General features: G+C 44.9%; 1 protein-coding gene and 1 pseudogene across 1 annotated transcript in view; one reads left to right on the top strand and one right to left on the bottom strand.

The window, feature by feature from the left end:
• LOC133379082 (zinc finger protein 420-like) overlaps positions 1 to 21744 on the top strand; it is a 39852-nt gene extending 18108 nt beyond the window's left edge. Inside the window, exons 7-14 of the mRNA XM_061613693.1 lie at positions 9823 to 10294; positions 12000 to 12126; positions 13862 to 13944; positions 15721 to 15847; positions 17024 to 17109; positions 17309 to 17435; positions 18128 to 18271; positions 19521 to 21744. Of these exons, the coding sequence (XP_061469677.1) occupies positions 9823 to 10294; positions 12000 to 12126; positions 13862 to 13944; positions 15721 to 15847; positions 17024 to 17109; positions 17309 to 17435; positions 18128 to 18271; positions 19521 to 20359 (2005 nt within the window). The 3' untranslated portion in view covers positions 20360 to 21744. The remainder of the gene's footprint in view (positions 1 to 9822; positions 10295 to 11999; positions 12127 to 13861; positions 13945 to 15720; positions 15848 to 17023; positions 17110 to 17308; positions 17436 to 18127; positions 18272 to 19520) is intronic.
• On the bottom strand, positions 13274 to 13390 carry LOC133382510 (5S ribosomal RNA; annotated as a pseudogene).
• Positions 21745 to 22443: the final 699 nt, after the last annotated feature.

The raw sequence follows: 22443 nt of genomic DNA, 5'->3' as shown, positions 1-22443 counted from the left end.
GCCTTCCCTAACTGTTAGAGCAGAGCTTGGAAAAGTTACTTTCTTAAACTACAACTCCCATCAGCCCCAGCCAGCATGGCCACTGGATTGGGCTGATGGGAGTTGTAGTTCAAAAAAAGTAACTTTTCCAAGCTCTGTGTTAGAGCCATACAACAATGGAACCGATTACCTAGGGAGGTGGTGGGCTCTCCAACACTGGAGGCATTCAAGAGGCAGCTGGACAGCCATCTGTCGGGAATGCTTTGATTTGGATTCCTGCCTTGAGCAGGGGGTTGGACTCGATGGCCTTATAGGACCCTTCCAACTCTACTATTCTATGATTCCCCAGTGGATAGAGGATACAGTGGGTACAAAGGTAAAATTCATGCTTGTTGCTCTACTCACTGTTACCTCTGGCCCCAATTATTTGTCTTTTTCACAGTCCATGGTGTGTGCAAAGCTCTCCTCCAACACCACATTTCAAATGAGTTGATTTTCCTCTTACCCACTTTTTTCACTGTCCAGCTTTCACATCCACTCCTAGAAGTTACCAGTGCCTGGACTTCCATGGTCTAGCTATCTGAGTCCAGGAATGGCCATCAAGGCCTTTTTAAGTAATAGTTGGTGTGTCCAAATGGACACCTCGGCCCTAGCATTTGGATACAAATGGGCGCATAAAATTTAATCCATGAACCAAGAATACAAATTCAGACTGGAAGTCACTGAAACACTGACTAAGGATGTGAAATGTTTAGTGAAATTGAACAGAAGCAGTGGAACATTGGGGCACATTTCACAATAATTCTTAGGGTTATTACAAACCATCAGTCTTTCTGAAAAGCTTAACAAAATCTCCCGGTACGCTGCGATGTCTGATTCTCCATATCTTTGTTGTTTCTTTCACAGGAATTCTGCTACAGCAGGGTGTGGGTCATAAGCAGCAGTTTTTAATTTTAGTGTGCTTTTTTTAAAAAAATCATATTTACTGGTTGTTGGGCAGGCTAGTAAGAATTTTGCTTGTGTAAATGCATTTCCAAGGCACTACCCTGGTTTGGTTTGAACCATCTTTGCCTCAATCCAAATGTGAGGGCTCATGCATGGTAATAATAATAATAATAATAAATTTAATTTCTTCGTCGCCTATCTGGCCAATGGCCACTCTAGGCGACTTACAAAATTGTTAAAATACAATTGATAAAATACAGTAATACAATATAAAAACAACACATCTGCAGCAACAATATTAAAACTGGGCAGGAGGCATTTCAGTTATAACAATTAACCCTCCCCAGATACCCCGAAGGCCTGCTGAAAGAGCCAGGTCTTTAAGGCTTTCCGAAACACATTTAAAGAAGAGGCGTGCCGGAGATCTTGTGGGAGGGAGTTCCAAAGAGTGGGGGCCACCACTGAGAATGCCCTCTCTCTTGTACCCGCCAATCTGGCTGTTTTTGTTGGCAGGATTGAGAGAAGGCCCTGTGTGGCCGATCTTGTCGGGCGGCATAATTGGTGGCGTTGAAGGCGCTCCGTGAGATAAACTGGGCCGGAACCGTGTAGGGATTTAAAGGTCAATACCAACACCTTGAATTGGGCTCGGAAAACAACTGGTAGCCAGTGTAGGTCGAACAACACTGGTGTGATGTGATCTCGGCGGCGACTATTCGTAAGTAGTCGAGCCGCCGCATTTTGTATCAGTTGTAATTTCCGGACAGTTTTCAAGGGTATCCCCACATAGAGCGCATTACAGTAGTCCAAACGAGAGGTGACCAGGGCGTGTACCACTAGTGGGAGCTGGTGAACAGGAAGGTAGGGTTGCAGCCTTCGTATGAAGTGAGCTGCCCGGCTCACTGCCGAAATCTGAGCCTCCATGGACAGCCTGGAATCAAGCACAACCCCAAGGCTGCGGACCTGGTCCTTTAGGGGTAGACTCACCCCGTTGAACTTCAGGTCAATGTCGCCCAACCTTCTCTTGTCCCCCAGAAGTAGTACCTCGGTCTTATCAGGGTTCAACTTCAGCTTCTTCCTTCCCATCCATCCACTCACGGATTCCAGGCACTTGGACAAGGTCTCCACAGCCAACTCTGGTGAAGATTTAAACGAGAGATAGAGCTGAGTGTCATCCGCATATTGATGACACTGCAGCCCAAATCTCCTGATGATTGCCCCCAGCGGCTTCATATAGATGTTAAATAGCATGGGAGAGAGGATAGAGCCCTGTGGCACACCACAATTGAGAGGCCAAGGGTCTGATACCTCCTCCCCCAACGCTACCTGTTGGTACCTATCGGAGAGAAAGGAATGGAACCACTGTAATACAGTGCCTCCAATTCCCAATCCCTCCAGGCGAAGCAGAAGGATACTGTGGTCGACAGTATCAAAAGCCGCTGAGAGATCGAGGAGGACAAGAAAGGTGGATTCTCCCCTATCTAATGCCCTCCTCAAATCATCTACCAGAGCGACCAAGGCTGTTTCAGTTCCGTGACCAGTCCTGAAACCCGATTGGTATGGATCCAAATAATCCGTTTCATCCAAGTGTGCTGACAACTGGTTGGCCACCACTCGCTCAATGACCTTGCCCAGAAATGGCAGATTCGAAATTGGGTGGAAGTTATCGATTACTTGGGGATCCAAGGAGGGCTTCTTTAAGATGGGCTTTACAATTGCCTCCTTGAAGGCTGATGGCATCACACCCTCTTTCAAGGATGTGTTTACCACCGCTTTGATCCCCTTGCCCAATTTCTCTCTGCAGCTCACAAGGAGCCACGAAGGGCAAGGATCAGTAAGACAAGTGGTTGGCTTCACAGATGAAAGCACCTTGTCCACATCCTCAGAAGGGAGAAGCTGAAACCGATCCCAACTTACCGGCATGCAACTGGCCAACTCTGGTTCATCCACTGTGTCCACGGCGCACGGGATCAAGCTCCGTAAGTGTTCGATTTTATCGGCGAAGTGTTTTGCTAATAAGTCACAGGAGGCCTTTGACTGTTCCAAGGGTTCCTGAGCAACTGGACCGACCAGACTTCGGACCACCTGGAACAGCCTCCTGGGACAGCACTCCGCAGACGCAATAGAGGCAGCAAAGAAAGCCTTCTTTCCTACCTTTATTGCCACTTGGTAGGCATGCAAGCCATCTGAATGTAAAAATGGACACCTGGTTAACAATCCCTTTAAAAATTGCCCTGACAGCCACAGCTGGGCAAAGGTGCTCCTAGCCACTGAGGCTGGCTGAACCTTCTGTGACAAAGCCCTTGCATTGCCACCCTTTCACCTCCCTCCACCCCCATTGCACTCAACAAGAAATGCCCCTGGGAGAAAGAGAGCATGCGGTGGGGGAGCTGCTGCAATCACGAAGGCGCTTTGGCAGGCCGGAAGAGGGTGGTGCAGGGCACAGCCTTTCCACACACACACCCTTGCTCTTCCCCTCTCCTTTTAACCCTGAACTCTCCCTAGGAAGAAAATATCTCGCCCTGCAAATGCAAGGGAGGTGGCTGGCCTCTGGTGCAGGGTCCAGAGCAGGTCTGTTGCCTTTGGAGTTTGTTAGAATGCAAGAGGAAATTTCTGGGTTGCTTCTATTTTTGGAGAGAGAGAGAGAGAGACTCTTCAAGGGTTAAAAGACACTGCATTTTTAGAGAGGTTCCTGGAGACGTCACTTCCTTTCCCTGCCTCCCCATCCCTCCACCCTCCCCCAATAGCCACATTCTTTGGGGAAGGCTGGGCCCTGAGAAGTATGGAGCGGAAGCCTTAGGGAACTAGCAGGGAGGAGATTCTACATCAGAAGGTAAACCCCAAGGTGGGGAAAGGGGAGAAGGAGGAAGGGGGAGTCACTCTGTGTATGTGTGTGTGTGTGTGTATGTGTGTGTGTGTGTGTGTGTGTGTGTGTGTTTGGGGGGGTTAGATAAGGCTCAGTGCTGGATTCCCATAATGGGCACCTGGTTGGCCACCGTGAGAACAGGGTGGCTGGACCAGATGTGCCACTGGCCTGATCCTACAGCCAGGCTCTCCTGTTGAAAGAGTCTCAGGAGTAGGGCTGGGAGGGGGGGGTCTCATCTGCCTGAGGTCCTGGTGAGCTCCTGCCACAGGAAGACAGGCTAGATGGATCAATGCCCTGCATATTTTTATTTCTTTATTTCGTTCCATTTAGGGGACGTCTCAAAGCGATACAGTGGGTTGTGTTAGCTAAGCCTAGCTCAGAACAGAGGCACCGAAACTGGTGAGCCTCAGTCAGCTCTGTTAACGTCGGCAGGGTGTTCTGAGTAAGACTGGCAAATACCGCCCAGTTAAAAGTTTCATATATCAGAACAACGTCAGGCCCAAAACTTGATAAAAAAAAAAAGTTCACGGAAACAGGAGTGTTTCTATAGGCGCCACAGATGGCACCTGTCTGATATATAAAGGAGTTCCAAGGGGCAGGTGCCACCACGCTAATCCCTCACGCTAAACCCTGATTCCAACATAGTGAGGTGCAGATAAGATCTGGGCTCCTACTGGGAGGAAGGGTAAGATATTAATCTGATAAATCTAATAAATATTGGTGTCTGAAGGAGACCCTCCCCTGTAGATATCAGTGACTAGATGGGTACTTTTGTAGGCTAATATTTATTTATTTATTTAAAATATTTCTATCCCACCCTTCTACCCTATAATAAGGCACTCAGGGCAGCTTACAAAATAAAATCAAACACGTACATAGTAAAACTGTCAACAATAAAATCACAAAAACATTAAAATAAAATACATAAAATACAATATATATATACACACACACACACACACACATATACGTATATATAAGCTGAATGTTGGAAGATTCAGGACAGATAAAAAATACTTTTCAGTGATGTGCACTAACTAGGATGGTTTTGAAAAAAGGATTACACAATACAGGAAAGCCAGATTTCCGCTGAACATCAGGAAAAGCGTCCTAACTGTCAGAGTGGTACGACAATGGAAACAATGACCTGGGGAAGTGGTGGGCTGTCAAACCCTGGAGGCATTCAAGAGGCAGCTGGAAGGGCACCTGTCGGGGATGCTTTAAGTTGGATTCCTACACCTAGCAGCGGGGTTGGACTTGATGGCCTTATAGGCCCCTTCCAACGCTAGGATTATATAAGTTTATCGTTCTGTCTCTACTTTCATGGGACGTCTGCCTCAGAATAGCATTTGCTGGGAATCACAAGTGGGGAGAGTTGCTGTTACGCTTGGGTCCTGCTTGCGGACTTTCTGTAGACATCTGGTTGGCCACCGTGACAGCCAAATGCTGAACTTAGATGGGCTGCTGGCCTGATCCAGCAGGCCTTTCTTATGTTCTTGAAGGTAGCCTTTTGCCTTGTTACTGCCAGTCAGAGTAATTATATTGGGCTAGACTGACAGGTCAGCCTGACACTGTTTATTTATCTTTTATTTTTGGCTTTTAAGTTCTTTTATTCTCACTATGTTTGCACATATATACCTGTGTGTATGTTTGTAAGTGTATTCACAATGCATTTGATGGATGGATGGATGGATGGATGGATGGATGGATGGATGGATGGATGGATGGATGGATGGATGAGATTTATATCCCATCCTTCCTCCCAGCAGGTTACATAGTATTTTATGTATTTTAATTTACATTTTAATTTGTGTTTTTATTGTGTATTTTATTATATATGTGTGCTATTTTATTGTAGCCGCCCTGAGTGCCCTATTGTAGGGTAGAAGGGTGGGACAGAAATATTTTAAATAAATAAATAGATGCTGAGCAAGGTCACTTCCAGACAATGTGTTTACTGGACGTTCATTCCGATTTGTTTGTAGAGAGGTAGGGATGTGAGAGAAATTAAGTTCTCATTTCAAGCTGAATCTATCATAGTTTCACACTATGGGAACCGAAACAGACCTATCCTTTGAAATTTGTACTTACTCGAATTTTGCAGCGCAGTTCGCCAACCAAACAATGTTTACAAAAATGCATATGTTAGGGGAAAATGTGCGTAAAAGCGAACATATCAATGAAAATAACATAAAAATGCATTATATGATGAGAAATTGCTTGCAAATGTGTACTTTAAAAATGTGTATGTTAGGAAAAACTTGCACTAAAATGCTGGAGGATTTTCCTGAGCATTTTTTTTTTTAAAAAATTGCAAGTTGCTGCTCAAATGCGGAGAGCTGAATTGAAGCTTGGAAAAATGAGAAACTGGGAGAAGTCCAGAGATCTTTCTTTCCCTACAGGGAGGTTATACAATCAGAACTTGGAAACGTTACTTTTTTGATCTACAACTCCCATCAGCCCCAGCCACGGTGGCTGGGGCTGATGGGAGTTGTAGTTCAAAAAAATAACTTTTCCAAGCTCTGTATACAACATTGTGTCAAGCAGTTGTTAGCCCACTCTTCACCGTGCATTTCTTCACTACTTTTCTTGTTTAAAAAAGTCTTAACTTCTTTCTCTTTTCTTTTCATGGAAGAGAGTTTGTCGCGCAAGAGCCCAAATCCACTTTAACTGCACGCCCTGAATTTGCCACTGTGCAACTAAATCCCACCCTCAAAATAGCAAAAGTCTCGAGAGAGAGAAACCACGAAAATATGTAAATATCGGCTGCAGAGAATCATTTCCAGCCATTCCAGAGGACATCCTATCAACCAAAGAAGAATAGTTTTGTAACTCTCAGTAACTGTCTGCAACCACAAGCCATTTTCTTTGATCAGGTTTTTTGCCTATTTGTATGACAGCCAAAGTGCCTTTCCAATGATTTCATACTGAGTTTAAGTATTCCAGTATAAAATAAATTTGTGTCCCATTTTCACTAAGGCTTTTTTCCATCTTCATACTGCCCTATAATTGTTTATAATACTTCTGTACATTAATGCCAATTTGCTTGCTCCTGTTTATTATAGATAGTGTCTGTTGTTTCTTTCACTGCTACTCTGGGTAGAACTTAGATGCTACAACTGCACATTCCCCACCATTTTAAAAATCCTTGTTAGACATTTCTAGTTTATACTTCGTAATTTCATCAATCTTCCTAATAATTTCTATTCCAAGATGAAATAGTCAAAGCGTTTATTTATTTACTTACATCAACATGTTCCCTGGTCTTGCTGGCATCTCCAACATACTGCAGCTTGCAAGGAGTGAAATGCCACAAGTGTCATGTTTTATAAAAATGTCCTTATGCCACCATGTCCATGATTTTTTTTAAAAAAAATGCAAAAATCAAAATAATATCCTGGAAAGACTTCTGATTGCAAAGGGTTATATTCAGCCATGTCCTACTCAGAGTTGTTGCTGTTGTTATATGCTTTCAAGTCGATTACGACTTAAGGCAACCCTATGAATCAGTGACCTCCAAGAGCATCTGTCATGAACTACCCTGTTCAGATCTTGTAAGTTCAGGTCTGTGGCTTCCTTTTTGGAATCAATCCATCTCTTGTTTGGCCTTCCTCTTTTTCTACTCCTTTCTGTTTTTCCCAGCATTATTGTCTTTTCTAGTGAATCATGTCTTCTCATTATGTGCCCAAAGTATGATAACCTCAGTTTCATCATTTTAGCTTCTAGTGACAGTTCTGGTTTAAATTGTTCTAACACCCAATTATTTGTCTTTTTTGCAGTCCATGAAATATGCAAAGCTCTCCTCCAACACCACATTTCAAATGAGTTGATTTTTCTTTTCACTGTCCAACTTTCACATCCATACATAGAGATCGGGAATACCATGATTTGAATGATCCTGACCTTAGTGTTCAGGGATACATCTTTGCATTTGAGGACCTTTTCTAGTTCTCTCATAGCTGCTCTCCCCAGTCCTAGCCTTCTTCTGATTTCTTGACTGTTGTCTCCATTTTGGTTAATGACTGTGCTGAGGTATAGATAATCTTGACAAGTTCAGTGTCCTCATTGTCAACTTTAAACCTAACTTTAAACCTAAGTTAGTAATATAAATTAACTTCAGTGGGTCTATTCTGAGTAGGACCAGTACTGAACACCATCCAAAGTTGTGAGGTAGATACCGGAAAGCGAAAAGATTTTGTCTTGTGTTGCTCCATTGTATAAATCAAGTACAGGAAAATTGCCTCTCTGTTGGAATCAGCACATGTTGACCATCCAATATGTGAGCTTTTTAGTTATAAACATCTCTTCCTTTGACTCTTTTATCATATTATTATTTTAAAATGTAAAGGGTGGTGTTTCTAGGGAGTACAGATACCCCCACACAGGCCAGTCCTGTCCTCCACCAGAAATGCACCCAGAAGCCAGATTGACTCTGGGCTATGCACAATTCTGACCAATCCGGATTCCTCACCCCCCATGCAGAGGAACTCACAGGCAGAGTTCCTGATGTGCACCAAATGCATGGATAGGAATATAGGAAGCTGCCTTATATAAAATCAGACTATAAGGTCTATCTAGTCCACCAATCCTGGCCCGCCAATTCTGGCCTGCTTGCATTGGCTGCCTGTATGTTTCCGAGCTCGATTCAAGGTGCTGGTTTTAACCTATAAAGCCTTACACCACAACACCTGACGAAATGCCTCTCCCAACATGAACCCACACGTACACTACGCTCAACATCCAAGGCCCTCCTCCAGGTGCCTCCTCTGAGGGAAGCTGGGAGTCTGGCAACAAGGGAGAGGGCCTTCTCAGTGGTGGCCCCCAGATTATGGAATTATCTGTTTGACGAGGTGTGCCTGGCACCAACACTGTTATCTTTTTGGCGCCAGATCAAGACTTTCCTCTTCTCCCAGGCATTTTAGCTTGTGTTTTTAAAATTTGTATGTTTTTAATGCTTTAATTGTTGTAACCCACCCAGAGAGCTTCAGCTATGGGACGGTCTATAAATGTAATAAAATCATCATCATCATCATCTAGCTCAATATCAATAAGGCTATCAGTGGTTACTCTGCCTCTATGGTCAGAGGCAATGTGTTTCTGGATACCAGCTGCTGTAACCTGTATGAGGGGACAGAGCTCTTATGCACAGGTCCTGCTTGCGGGCTTCCCAGAGGCATCTGCTCAGTCACTTTGGGAACAGAATCCTGGACTAGATAGGACCTCCTTGGCCTGATCCAGCAGGCTCTTCCTATGTTCTTAATATTGTCTACACTGCCTGGCAGCTGCTCTCCAGGGTGGAATTCCAAGTCTAGCCTGAAGATGCCGCATGTTGAAACCTGAGATCTTGTGGCATACAAAGTAGGTGTTGTATCACTGAGTTACACATCCTTCTCTAACAGGAACATGAAAAGCTGCTTTTTATTGATTGATTTGATTTATATCCCATCCTTCCTCTCAGTAGGAGCCCAGGGCGGCAAGCAAAAACACTTAAAACACTTAACACACTTTCTAAGATATAACAAAACAAAAATCCTTGAAAACATATCAATACTGAGTCAGACCAATAGGTCAACATTGGCACCACTGACCGGCAACAATTATCCAGGGTATCAGGCAGCTTTGTGCTAGCTAGATTGAACCTAGGACCTTCTCCATGCGAAGCAGGGATTGAACCTGGGGCACATCAGTGGCAGAGATGGTGCTAGTCTGCATGGTCCATAGTTCTCTTCACTTCTCTTGTTGGATATGTGTGTGTGGTGTTGTCTGTATGCCAGTGAGGACATTGTGTTAATGTTTTGGACTGTGGCTTATTTCCTTTCCTTCAGAAAGAAACTCGTCCAACTTTGTTTCCAAAATCGTCTGCTTGACTGGAGACAATCTCTTCCAACACGACCATTGAAGTTTCATTACGGCCATTGTGAGGCTGAGCAGTGGCCCTTCTCACACAATCCTTGTCCTGGAAATGAACGCTTTACAGCAAGGGAGCTGCCTTGCAAGAATTGCATTTCGCACAGCAGCCCATGAACATTTTGAAGTCAAAATAAAATATTTTGGCCTTGGTGGGAGCGGCATTGGAGCACAGATTTGAAAATGGATGCACAGGGCCCAGTGGGAGAGGTACCAGTAAAAGACCCTGAAACCACCCAGGGTGGCAGTAGTGGAGAACCTCTGAAGGGACCTGAATGGGAGATCCTGACAGGAGAAGATGTTGGTTCAGATGTTCAGCGCTGGCACTTCAGGAACTTCCACTACCAGGAGGCCAAGGGCCCCCGAGAGGTTTGCAGCCGACTCCACACCCTTTGCCATCAGTGGTTGAAACCAGAAAGGCACACAAAGACTGAGATGCTGGATCTGGTGATCCTGGAGCAGTTCCTGGCCGTCCTCCCCCTGGAGGTGGAGAATTGGGTCAGGGAATGTGGAGCAGAGACCACTTCCCAGGCGGTGGCCCTGGCAGAAGGTTTCCTCCTGAGCCAGGCCGAGGGGAAGAAGCAGGAAGAGGAGGTGCAGGTGAGAACATTTCACCTTGATAACTACGCAAAGCTGAAAATAGATGTAAGAATAGAATGTTCCTAACTGCCCCTATCCAGGGAGGAGATTTCACTGTCTTAGGTAAAAAAAAAAATTCCAATGGATCTTTCCTGCCCCTTCTACATCATTATCCAAATTGTGGAGGAAGCCCAAGTTTTATTCCTGCCCAACTGATTTGGCCCAGTAGCCAGCCATAGGTGGGCAGCCACATTTCTTGGTGGGCATTTTGGTGGAGGAGGTGCATAGTGCGAGCCTTTCTCCCCCTTCGCTGGTTGAGAGGATATGAAAGCCAGGCCATGGGAAGAGAAAGGCAGTGACCTTCCCCCTCACTCCTCTGGGCAGAGTGTGTGTTAGATCACATAATGGGCTGTGTAAAGTTAACAGAAAACTGTATGAACACCAGGATTTTTTGTTTCCTAAGAAAAACACGATATTTTTTGTTTCACGAGAAAAAAGGATATTAAGGATACAGTGAACAAAGGGATGCCAAAAGGTGTCAAGTCCTCCTTGAAGTTCTGTCTTTCTAGTCTTTTTCCTGGCCTTTATAGTTTCCTTCTTGTTGGACAATCAAGGGGAAAAAATTCAACTGGTTACTATATAAAGACTATCTAAGCAATTGAAAACTAATTGTGAAAAGCAATTGGATTTTTTTTTTTACTGGTTGCTGGGTTTAATTTTTCTGCCTAGAAACCCTGAAAAGGTCTCATACTGAGCTGCACACATTGGGAAAAACAAATTAGGCCTGAGTTACAACCTAAGTGGCTAGCCAGCAAACTGTAGGGTGCACAGCAGTGATTCTATTATTTTAGGGCCACTTTTATGCTTTGTCATCAAGTACTAAAAAAATAGCCACTGTGATTGTGAGAATAGTGACTGCTTTAAAAGAACAAATGGTAACTAGAGTAGATATTTTTTTCAGATCACTTTTATCCCTTTATTTCACCGTTTAGCAATAATATTTATAATAATATAATAATAATATTTAATTTGTTTGTTAGAGCACCCAGTTCTGCTCTAATCATCATAATAACTGCAGAATAAGCAAACTCTTGCTTCTTACTGCAGGCAAACAAACATGCTTCTTTATTGCTGTCTGGGTAGAAAACACAACTGAAACTGAATTTGAAAAGCAGATCAAAGGAAAATCTAAGGTGTGGAGTCTAACTGTAGCCCATAATACAAAGTTCTAATATTTAACTCTTTAAGGGTCATGTTACTGTGCAGGCTGCTTTTTTTTTTCAGGATCACTTAAGTAATTATAAGGTGATGATGATCATGAAAAATCCACCCTCAGTCAGGGAAAGTCTTGAGTGAGCAGATTTTTGGGGGACTCTTACAGATCAGGCTTTTCTTGTGCACTCACCCTGCCTTATTCACTGAATTTTTCAGAGGGTCCTATTCTTAAATTGCTCCTGATCTTATAAGCTGAAGCCTATCATTTTCTGCCGTGCCACAAATTAAAAAGACAATTCCCCCCCCAAAAAAATCCTAGGTGGGGGGCATATCACAGATCTAGGGGTGGGGCAGTGCACCCATTTGCCCCATCCTGACTACAAGACTGCACTGATTTATACATGGCTTTGCGCAGACTTGAAGGAGGAGGGCGAGAATCCACCCTTTGGCATGCATTGTCCCTCTAACTCCTGTCCCTATTCCCTGCGTGGGATCCTTCCCTCTGTTTCAGGTACAAGACCCGTTCCTGGAGGACGTTGTCGGCTACCCTGAGTCGGAGAAATACCTATCCGAACTTTGTGAGAAGCCATTCTTTGGGGGGAGCTCCCAGGAGGTGCAATCCAGGGATGCTTCACTGGGTAAGGAAGGATTCCTTTCTGCCTGAGTTTAGGAGTGCTGAGAATTTCCCAGGAGAAATTCAGTTCTTTTTCCTTTCTTTCTCTTCTTTATTGTTTGCGGTCATTGACCAGCAATACAGGTACAAATATTTAAACACAATAAGGCAGAAGGATTACATATTGTTGCGTGCCTCCCCAATCTCCGAGCGGTGAGATTTCAGGGGTCCTTGCAGTCATCCAGGGTTTGGTTTCCTTTGGGAAGAAGGTCAGCGGAGACTGCTGTGTCTTTATGAAATATGGTTTATTTATTTACACACATTCCAACCTGAGCTTCGGATGGAGGGGTTCAAGGCATCAGCAGTCCAATATCCAGTTTTTCCATCAGTGTTACAGGAGGCATCCTATAGCCAGGATGCAGACAGACAGCCTCTCTGCCTGCCTCCAGTCCCCAGCAATTCTCCAGACACAACTAAAACTACAAGCCTCTGCTCGGCTCCAGGAAGGGGGGGGATGCTTTCCTGAAGAGTTTCAAAGATAAAAGGGTCTTCCTGGCCCATTCACTGTTGCTGGGCAACTGACAGGCCCATTATCTTACCTGGCCACTCTATTTGTTTAACAAAGGAGAGACTCATCTGACCAGCAGAGTGAGTTCCTCATTCCAAGGCATAGGATTCCAAATCATGGGCTGGAAAGGGGACACACAGGGATCATCCATTCTAGCCCCCATGCTCATAACAATATAAACAAGGTTCATTTCTTTCTCATGGATGCGTGAAGCAAATGAGCTGCAGCTTTCTAGAGTGTTTTAGCTTGCCATGATGAAGGACAGAGGAGAGGGGTGCGTGAGGAACTAGGGATGTGCTAGAATTCCTCCCAATTCGGATTTTCCATTAATTTGCTTATTCTCAATAGTTGAGGGTCAGATTACGATGCAGTGACTTTCCACAGATATTTGTGAAAACTCATTTGTGTGACTCTAACACATCGATTGTAAGAATGATAGTTTGATATTTCCTTCAAAACATTGATATTTCCATTAAAAAAATTGTTGTTCCATGCCTTCAAGTCGATTACGACTTAAGGCGACCCTATGAATCTTTTTCGGATATATTCATAGGGTTTTTTTGGTAAGAAGTATTCAGAGGTGGCTTACCATTGCCTTCCTCTAAGCCTACGGCACCCGGTATTCCCAGGCAGTCTCCCATCCAAGTACTTAGCAGGCCTGACCCTGCTTAGCTTCCGAGATCAGGAGATCGGGCGTGTTGAGGATAATATTGCCATAGGCAGGGTTTTTCTTACGTACATGGGGGAAAAAATATGCACCCAGCACTGTGAAGACTTTTTAAAGGTTGAAGTGTATGTGTTAGCTTCCGAGATCAGATGAGATCGGGCATGTTTAGGGCAGTATGGCCATAGGCTTTAAAAATGTTGATATTAAAATCAGTATTTTTCCCGGGTGAAGAAAAAAAACAGATTGATAAAACCAGTGGACACAGCATGAACTTGAAATGCGGTAGGTCAACAGAATGCTTTCGAACTGGCGTCGGCCAACTGACCCCGTCCCTAGTAGAAACTAGTCTATGGCACAAAGACAAAGTCTTCATTTCTTGCTCAGCCTGCTTTTTGGACCCAGCTGCTAACAGCCCTTGGAAGAGAATGTGGCCTTCGAGGTGGAAAAGTTTCCCCAGCTGGTCTGGCAGCTGCCGAAGTATTAACTGTTGCTCTAAATACCTTCCATTTACTTCCCTTTACACAGGAAACGTGATAACGTTGCTGATACCCATCAAATTGGCTTCCGTTTCTGTTGGAGGAGAAGCAGCAGCTACACAACCAGCTAAGGTAAGAAAAGGTCACTGGATAAAAAAAGGCATAGGAGACTGTCTGGGGTGGCCCATCTTTGCTGTGGGGCCCACCCAAAGCAGCCTGTTCCAGTCTCTGCTCAGCCACAGAGTTGACTGGTGGCTTATGGACCAGTCTCTCTCTCTCCCTCTCTTTCCAGTCTTTCTCCCTCTCCCTCTGTCCAGTCTCTCTCTCTCCTTCTCTCTCTCTCCAGTCTCTCTCTCTCCCTCTCTCTCTCTCAGCCTAGGCTGTGCCTCAGTGGTAGAGTACAGGCACAGCTGGTATGGGACAGTGGGGAGGAGAGCCTGGCTGGGAGTTCACAGTCTCGTGTCTCCTGGGTGTCAAGGGCCAGCTGAAGATCACCCCCACAGTGAGTGGCTCATAGGTTACGTGCGCTGCCACCTGTGCAGCCGTGGGCAAGCAGCATAATCCCAAGGAGCCCAGTTGCCCCCCAGCTGGCAGTTGTGGACAAGGAAGGGGCCGGCTTGTGCAGCTGTGGCAAGCTGAGCAGGCCCTAGCCAGCTGGGGAGGATTAGCCTCAGAGGGAGGCAATGGGAAACCCCCTCTGAATACTGCTTACCATGAAAGCCCTATTCAGAGAGCCAGTGTGGCATAGTGGTTAGAGTGTTGGACTATGACGTGGGAGACCAGGGTTCGAATCCCCACACAGACATGAAACTCACTGGGTGACCGTGGGCCAGTCACTGCCTCTCAGCCTCAGAGGGAGGCCATGTGAAACCCTCTCTGAATACCACTTACCATGAACACCCTATTCGTAGGGTCACCATGAGTCGGGATTGACGTCAAGGCAGCCCATTTTCCAGAGTACAGGCTTTGCAGGTAAAAGGCCCCATGTTCAATCCCTGTCACCTCCAGTTAGGGCTGGGAATAGTCCCTCTCTGAAACCAAGAAGGGCCACTGCCCTTCTACAGTGTTGACAGTACTTAGTGAGATGGACTAGCGGTCCACATTCACACCAGACATTTATTCCACTTTAAATGCTCATGGCTTCCCCCAAAGAATCCTGGGAAGTGTGGTTTGTGCAGAGGGCTGAGAGTTGTTAGGAGGCTCCTATTTTCCTCAGAGAGCTACAATTCCTTGAGTGTTTTAACAGTCAATCCCTCTTCCCAGGGGACTCTGGGAATTGTAGCTGTGAGGAGATCAGGAGTCTCCTAACAACTCTCAGCACCCTTCACAAACTACACTTCCCCGGATTCTTTGGGGGAAGTCATGACTGTTTAAAGTGGAATAATAGTGGAATAAATGTACAGTGTGAATGCAGCCTAGAGTATAAAGGCAGTTACTATGTTCCTGCCTCACAAGACTGGGGTTTATTTGGAGGACAGGGAGAGTACGCTGCCCTGAGTTTCTTGGAGAAAAGTTGGGATACAGAAAGCAACCTTAAAAATTAGTGGTTACTTGATAAAACTCAGATTCAAACAGAGGTTGCAGGCTGTACATATTTTGTCATCTAAAGCTTTGAGTCCTGCAGGTAAATGTTCTCTTGTCCCAACTCAAATTTGGAATTTGGGAGTGGAGGAGGAGGACTTTTGCAGCCTCCCTAGGCTTATGTGTTCATGAGGAATTACGTCGACCCAGCCTGCCAGCCATACCATCCTCCAGTCCTCCTCCTGCCTGGTTTTCCACTCTCTTCCCAGCATTCAGTGGCCCCTGACCATGCTTAGTCCTCAGTGGGATGTTTTAGAGGTCATGCCTTTTTTCTTTTCTTTTAATCTTGTTTTGTACTTCTGCAAATATTTGCGTTTCCTCTGCCAGGCTTCCACGTCCTTTGAGGAGGTGGCCGTGCATTTCACGGAGGAGGAATGGGCTCTGCTGGATCCAGGCCAGAGGGATCTGCACAGGGAAGTCATGGTGGAAGGTTTTGGGAATCTGATCTCGCTAGGTAAGGCTCCCTCTTTTCCTCCGAGTTAAAACACTTATTTATTTGAATGATTAAAATTTTTGTAAACTACATTTTCATATGAAATATCACAGCCTAAAAGCACAGAGAAAACGATTTGAAAACCCTCAAACATGTCAGTAAAAGCCAGTTCACAAAGAATCTCAGTTTTGAAAGCCTTGTCTGAATAACAGTTTTTCAAAGACATCTAAAAAGGAGTAGGGATGACTCCTGCTGAACATTTATTGGCAAGGTGTTCCACAAATTAGGGCCTGCCACATTAAAAGCTTGGTCCCTGGCATGGAGGTGCTGTGGTTGTGTTGTTTTATAGTATGATGTGTCACTGTGCACTAAAGTCAGAATCACTCAGACCATGATATTCCCGATCTCTATGTATGGATGTGAAAGTTGGACAGTGGAAAAAACGGATAAGAGAAAAATCAACTCATTTGAAATGTGGTGTTGGAAGAGAGCTTTGCTCATACCATGGACCGCGAAAAAGACAAATAATTGGGTGTCAGAACAAATTAAACCAGAACTATCACTAGAAGTTAAAATGATGAAACTGAGGTTATTAAGAAGTTGTTATGTGCCTTCAAGTCGATTACGACTTATGGCGACCCTATTAATCAGCGACCTCCAAGAGCATCTGTCGTGAACCACCCTGTTCAGATCTTGCAAGTTCAGGTCTGTGGCTTCCTTTATGGAATCAATCCATCTCTTGTTTGGCCTTCCTCTTTTTCTACTCCCTTCTGTTTTTCCCAGCATTAGAGGTTATCATACTTTGGACATATATGAGAAGACATGATTCACTAGAAAAGACAATAATGCTGGGAAGAACAGAATGGCTTCCTTGCAACTTGAGCCCATTATTCTGTGTCCTGCACTCTGGGATGATGGAGAACAGATCCCAGCCCTCCTCTATGTGACAACCTTTCACATATTTGAAGAGTGCTATGATATCTCCCCTCAGTCTTCTCGTCTCCAGGTTAAACATGCTCAGTTCTTTCAGTCTCTCCTCATAGGGCTTTGTTTCCAGTCCCCTGATAATTCTTGTTGCCCTCCTCTGAACCTGTTCCAGTTTGTCTGCATCCTTCTTGAAGTGAGGAGACCAGAACTGGCTGCCACATGCTTTCAAAGAGTAAAATATCTCCTCATTTCCTTTCTTCTCCCTCATAGGCAGTGGAAACACAGTGGCCATTCTTTCTAGGTCGTCTCCAATTTATGTTGGAGTGGAAATGGTTAGTGCTCAGTCACAGGACCAGGTAGGAAAAGAATCATTGGGGAATTGGGCTGGTGGGGGCCCGCCTGGTTGCCTTTGTCCACTGTACATCTTTTCCCGTTTTCTTTTACATCACTCAAAGCTTCCCTCTCCGGTTTGAATGATCCTCCTTTAGGATTTTTTAATTCTTCTTCTTCTTCTTACATTATCAGCCAAGTCAACATGTTTTATGCATCTTTCAGGATCCAGTGACCTTTGAGGAGGTGGCTGTGTGTTTCACGGAGGAGGAGTGGGCCCTGCTGGATCCTGGCCAAAGGGCTCTGCACAGGGAAGTCATGGAGGAGAATTATGGGAATCTGGCCTCTCTGGGTAAGGATCCTCCTTTGACTGATAGTTAACTGTAAGCAAGAATTACTACTGTTACCTGTTTGCGTCAGTGTATTGTGGGGATGTCACTGAGGAGAACATGTTCCTATGGTGCTGCATTTGTTCAGCCATAATGTCTATTATCTGTAATGAGGGATGGAAAGATCTGTCAATTTAAGTTCCCTCATTTTCTCACTTTTCCAATGTTAAATTCAGTTCTGCAGCAATCTGCGATCTTTTAAAAAAAATCCTCATGAAAATTCTCCACCGTTTTAGTGCAAATTTCGCCAAATAAACACATTTTTGTAGGCAGTTCTGACAAAGGTATGCATTTTTGCAAGCCATTTCTCATCACATGCCTTTTTGCCTGTTATTTTCACTCATATATTCATTTTTATGCACACTTTCCCCTCATATATGCATTTTTGTAAATTTGTGTAGTTGGCGAACTGCATCTCAAAATTCTAATAAGTGCAAATTTCGAAGGATGGCTGTTTTTCAGTTCTCATGTTGTTTCGGAAAGTGCGAATATGATAAATTCTGCTTGAATTGTGAACTGAATCGAAATTCTCACCCATCCCTATCCGTAATTCCAGCTGTTATACACAAGGAGCCATACCTATAATCTTGTACTGAGTTGGGTTGGAAATGCCAAAACATAATGCTAGCCTTTTTCAACTCTTTCCATTATCTAGCATCTCTTAACACCTCACATCCCTCAACCTTCGAGGAGGTGGCTGTATCTTTCACAGAGGAGGAATGGGCTCTGCTGGATCCAGGCCAGAGGGATCTGCACAGGGAAGTCATGGAGGAGAATTACGGGAATCTGGCCTCTCTGGGTATGGATCCCTCTTTGCCTTGTCTGAAACATACCAAAAGGAGGAATTGCTGCTATGCTTTGTCTTGTCTCAGTGCACTGTAAGGATTGTAGAATCACAGAATAGTAGAGTTGGAAGGGGCCTATAAGGCCATCAAGTCCAACCCCCTGCTCAATGCAGGAATCCAAATCAAAGCATTGCCGACAGATAGCTGTCCAGCTGCCTCTTGAATGCCTCCAGTGTCGGAGAGCCCACTACCTCTCTAGGTCATTGGTTCCATTGTCGTACCGCTCTAGCAGTTAGGAGGTTCTTCCTGATGTCCAGTCTAAATCTGGCCTCCTGCAACTTGAGCCCATTATTCCGTGTCCTGCACTGTGGGACGATTGAGAAGAGATCCCGGCCCTCCTCTGTGTGACAACCTTTCATGTGCTTGAAGAGTGCTGTCATGTCTCCCCTCAGTCTTCTCTTCTCCGGGCTACACATACCCATAGGATGTCACTATGCATGACAGCGGCTTGCTCAGTCTTCTCTCTCCTCTAATTAGAAGTGGCCTTCTAAGGTGGAAATGATTTTTACTGAAAATTCCAGGCAGGGCTGTTGCCAGGTGGTGGTCAGGTTGAGCCCTGGCCATGGGCACCCTGCATCTCCCTTAGGGTGGGAGGGTTGCACGCTTGTCCTGCAATCTGCGGTGGCATCGGCTGCCGACCCTGCCATGGATTGTGCAGAGGGAGCTCCCAGGCATCTCCCCCCCAATACAGTCAGTGTGGGCTTCAATAAGCCTGCACACATGCCCCACCTACCTCTCCCATCCCTGTAAATGATGTGTGCCCTGTGCATGCATGCATACCATCGACCAAGATGGCGCCGGAGGCTTCTCTAAGGGACTGATGCCTGCCATCAACTAAGATGGTGGTGGAGGCTTCCCTAAGGAGCTGACGCCCCCGCTGCCATCTAAGTCGATAGCACGCACATCATTTACAGGGACGATAGGGGTAGGTGGGACATGCAAGTGGGGTTTTTTTAGCGCCGTGCCACCTGTATGGAAGGGTCGGGCTATGGGAGGCTGGTGCCCAAAGGCCCAGGCATGCCTGGCACCAGCCCTGATTCCAGGGACTGTAAGTGGGGCTTCATGTGTGCAGAGATGTATACTGAAACATTGTAGGCTATTTCATAAATGGGGCATGATTTGTTTCTTTACTAAGCCTTCTCCAAGTAGGTTTGGTTCCTGATCTTAGGCTCTCTCATCAGGTTTCTGTCTTTCTTCCAACAGATGGCTGGAGGGAGAGTGAAAATGAGGGTGAACAACTGTGTAAGAAAACTAAAGCGAAGTTGAAGCGGAAGAAGAAATCTGTTGCTTCTAAAGGGACTGCCTGCCGTGGGATCCCGATCCAAGGAGAAAGTCACAAAGGAAATCAAGCTCCTCTAACAGAAAATTTATTTGCTAGTAAATCAGCCCTTAGTGTACGCCACAGGATTTACAGTGCTGAGAAAGCACTGAGATGCTCTGAATACAGAAATATCTTTAGTCAAAGAAAGATCTTCAGTCAAACAAATACCCTTAAACAACATCAAACGAGCCACACAAGTGCAAAAGCGTATAAATCAGAGTGTGGAAAAAGCTTCTGCTGGAAGAGCAACTTTACTGCATACCAACAGGTGCACACAGGGGAGAAATCCTATAAATGCTCAGAGTGTGGAAAGAGCTTCAGCTGGAAAGAGGTCCTTATTAGACATGAAAGAATGCACATGGGTGAGAAACCGTATCAATGCTCGGAGTGTGGAAAAAGGTTCCGTTGGAAGTGTGATGTTGCAACACATCAGCGAGTGCACACTGGGGAGAAACCGTATAAATGCTCAGAGTGTGGAAAGAGCTTCCGTTGGAAGGGTGACCTCACTAGACATCAAAAAATGCACATCGGTGAGAAATCATATAAATGCTTAGAGTGCGGGAAAAGGTTTCGTTGGAAAAGTGACATTACAACACACCAACGACTGCACACTGGAGAGAAACCGTATAAATGCTCAGAATGTGGAAAGAGCTTCCGTTGGAAGGGTGACCTTACTAGACATCAAAAAGCACACAATGGGAAGTGTATAAAATCAGAATAAGCAGGGTTTTCCGACCAATTGGACCTTAATAAGCAACAGGAAAGGTGGAGACCACGTGAAAGTTCAAAATATACAAAAATTCCATCGGGACACAAACAACAGAGTAATTGAAGGAAGCATGTTGCTCCCACATCAAGTTGCCTGCATACCGGGATCATCTTTGGAGAGCCTTGTGCAGGTGCCCTGCCACTGGAGGTGAAGTGGGTGGCAATTGGAGGTAGAGGCATTCTTGGCGGTAATTGTGGAACTCTGTCCCTGCGTTAGGAAAGGATGCATTAGAGTCCCCATCATACACCACACCTGAGTATTGTCTTGCTTTTGCTGGCTGCCTGTGGCAATTAAGCCCATTTCCCCAGAAGCCGTGTGATCCCTACTAGCACTTGAACAGAGCCATGCAGTCAGTTGCCATCACAACGGGAGGAACTGTTGAAGGCTTGACCTAGTTCCATCATTTTGTGCCATTTTATGTACTGTCTTCATGCAGTTACCATTGTTCGATGCACTTCACTAACCCAAGTGGTGACTACGGCAGGAATGGGAAACCTTTTTCCCCCTGAGAGCCACCTTCCTTTTTGGGCAACCTCCCCACCTACAATTCCTGAGCAACTGTTATCCTGAAGCATCCTGCCTCGGTGCAGGTATTGGAGGCTTCATCCTCCCTAAATTTGTGTTAGTCTCCATGAAGTTTTCCCAGAAGGGCTGAAACAGGCTCTCTGCACCTGTTTTATTGGATAGCTCTTAGCTTCACCTTGGCTGGTTGGAATTGGCATGATCTGGCTTGAACACATCGGCTGGGGAAGGAATAAAAGCTTCTCTCAGAGAGCACTGTGTACCTTTGCTACCAAAAGAGGTGGTGCCACAATTAAGAACATAAGAAGACCCTGCTAGATCAAGGCAATGGCCCATCTAGTCCAGCATCCTGTTCTCACAGTGACCAACCAGATGCCTGGGGAAAACCTGCAAGAAGGACATGAGCATGAGGTCCTCTTGAGCCCCCCGTGGTTTCCCGCAACTGGTACTCCGAAGCATACTGCCTCCGACTGTAGGGGCAGCCTTTGATCCTTCACTTTTATCTAAACCTCTTTTAAATCCCTCCAAGTTGGTGGCCATCACTGCCTCCTCTGGGAGCGAGTTCCAGAGCTCAACTATGTGCTCTGTGAAGAAGTACTTTCTTTTATCTGTTCTGAATCTCCCAGCATTCAGCTTCATTGGTGGTTTAACTTGGGGATTGTTTCATATTTAGACATGTTGTTTGTTAGTTGCTCTTAATCTGGGGATTCTTTCATATTTAGAAATACTGTTTCTGACTTGTTAGCCGTCATGTGTTCCCTGGAAAGTAGGTGACATACAAGTTTTTAAAGAAATAAACAGAGCAATAGCCTGTGTTCTTGATTGATTGATTTAAGCATTTCTAGGTTGCCTTCCTGCCTGAAAGTACTCACCATGACTAAGAAAAATATTCACTAATAGGCAAAAAAACCCCTTGTGGTTTAAGAAAATACCTATAGCCCACAGATATTTCTATCAAGCTTTAAAAAGCAGGGAAATTGGGCGGCTATAGTGAACACACCAAGGGAACAGGAGACCTGACCTCCTCTCTGAGATACTGCACTGCCCTACAAATATGTCAAAATGCAAACACAGTTTGGGTTGGTCTTTCACAGTCCAATCCACTTGCTGTGTAGCTTAGAAGAATTTGGTAACGTGCCTCTGAGCATGTGGTGATCATCTTTGTGTCCTCCTGTTAAGGTGACAGATTGAATTCTTTGTACTGAGCCATGATATTCAAAATCAATTTAACAATTCATAAAAATATACAGTTCATGACACAAATGATTAACAAAAGAAAATGGCAAAATAACAATACCTAGAGAGATAAAAGGACCCCTGAAATACCTACAAAAGTAGAATAGTAAAAAGAAAGACTTTATTATGAGAATAAAGAGATAGAATAAAAATGGGCAGTTCAAAAACTGGTCCAAAATCCAAAAATAGGTCATAAGCCATAAAATCTATCAAAAGTCCAAAAGAGCCAAGTTAAAATCTTAAAACAGTAAAAACAGCATCCAAAACAAGCCATAGGT

Source organism: Rhineura floridana, chromosome 3, assembly GCF_030035675.1.
Source record: "Rhineura floridana isolate rRhiFlo1 chromosome 3, rRhiFlo1.hap2, whole genome shotgun sequence".
Lineage (NCBI taxonomy): Eukaryota > Metazoa > Chordata > Lepidosauria > Squamata > Rhineuridae > Rhineura > Rhineura floridana.
This window is presented reverse-complemented; position numbering and strand designations above follow the sequence as displayed.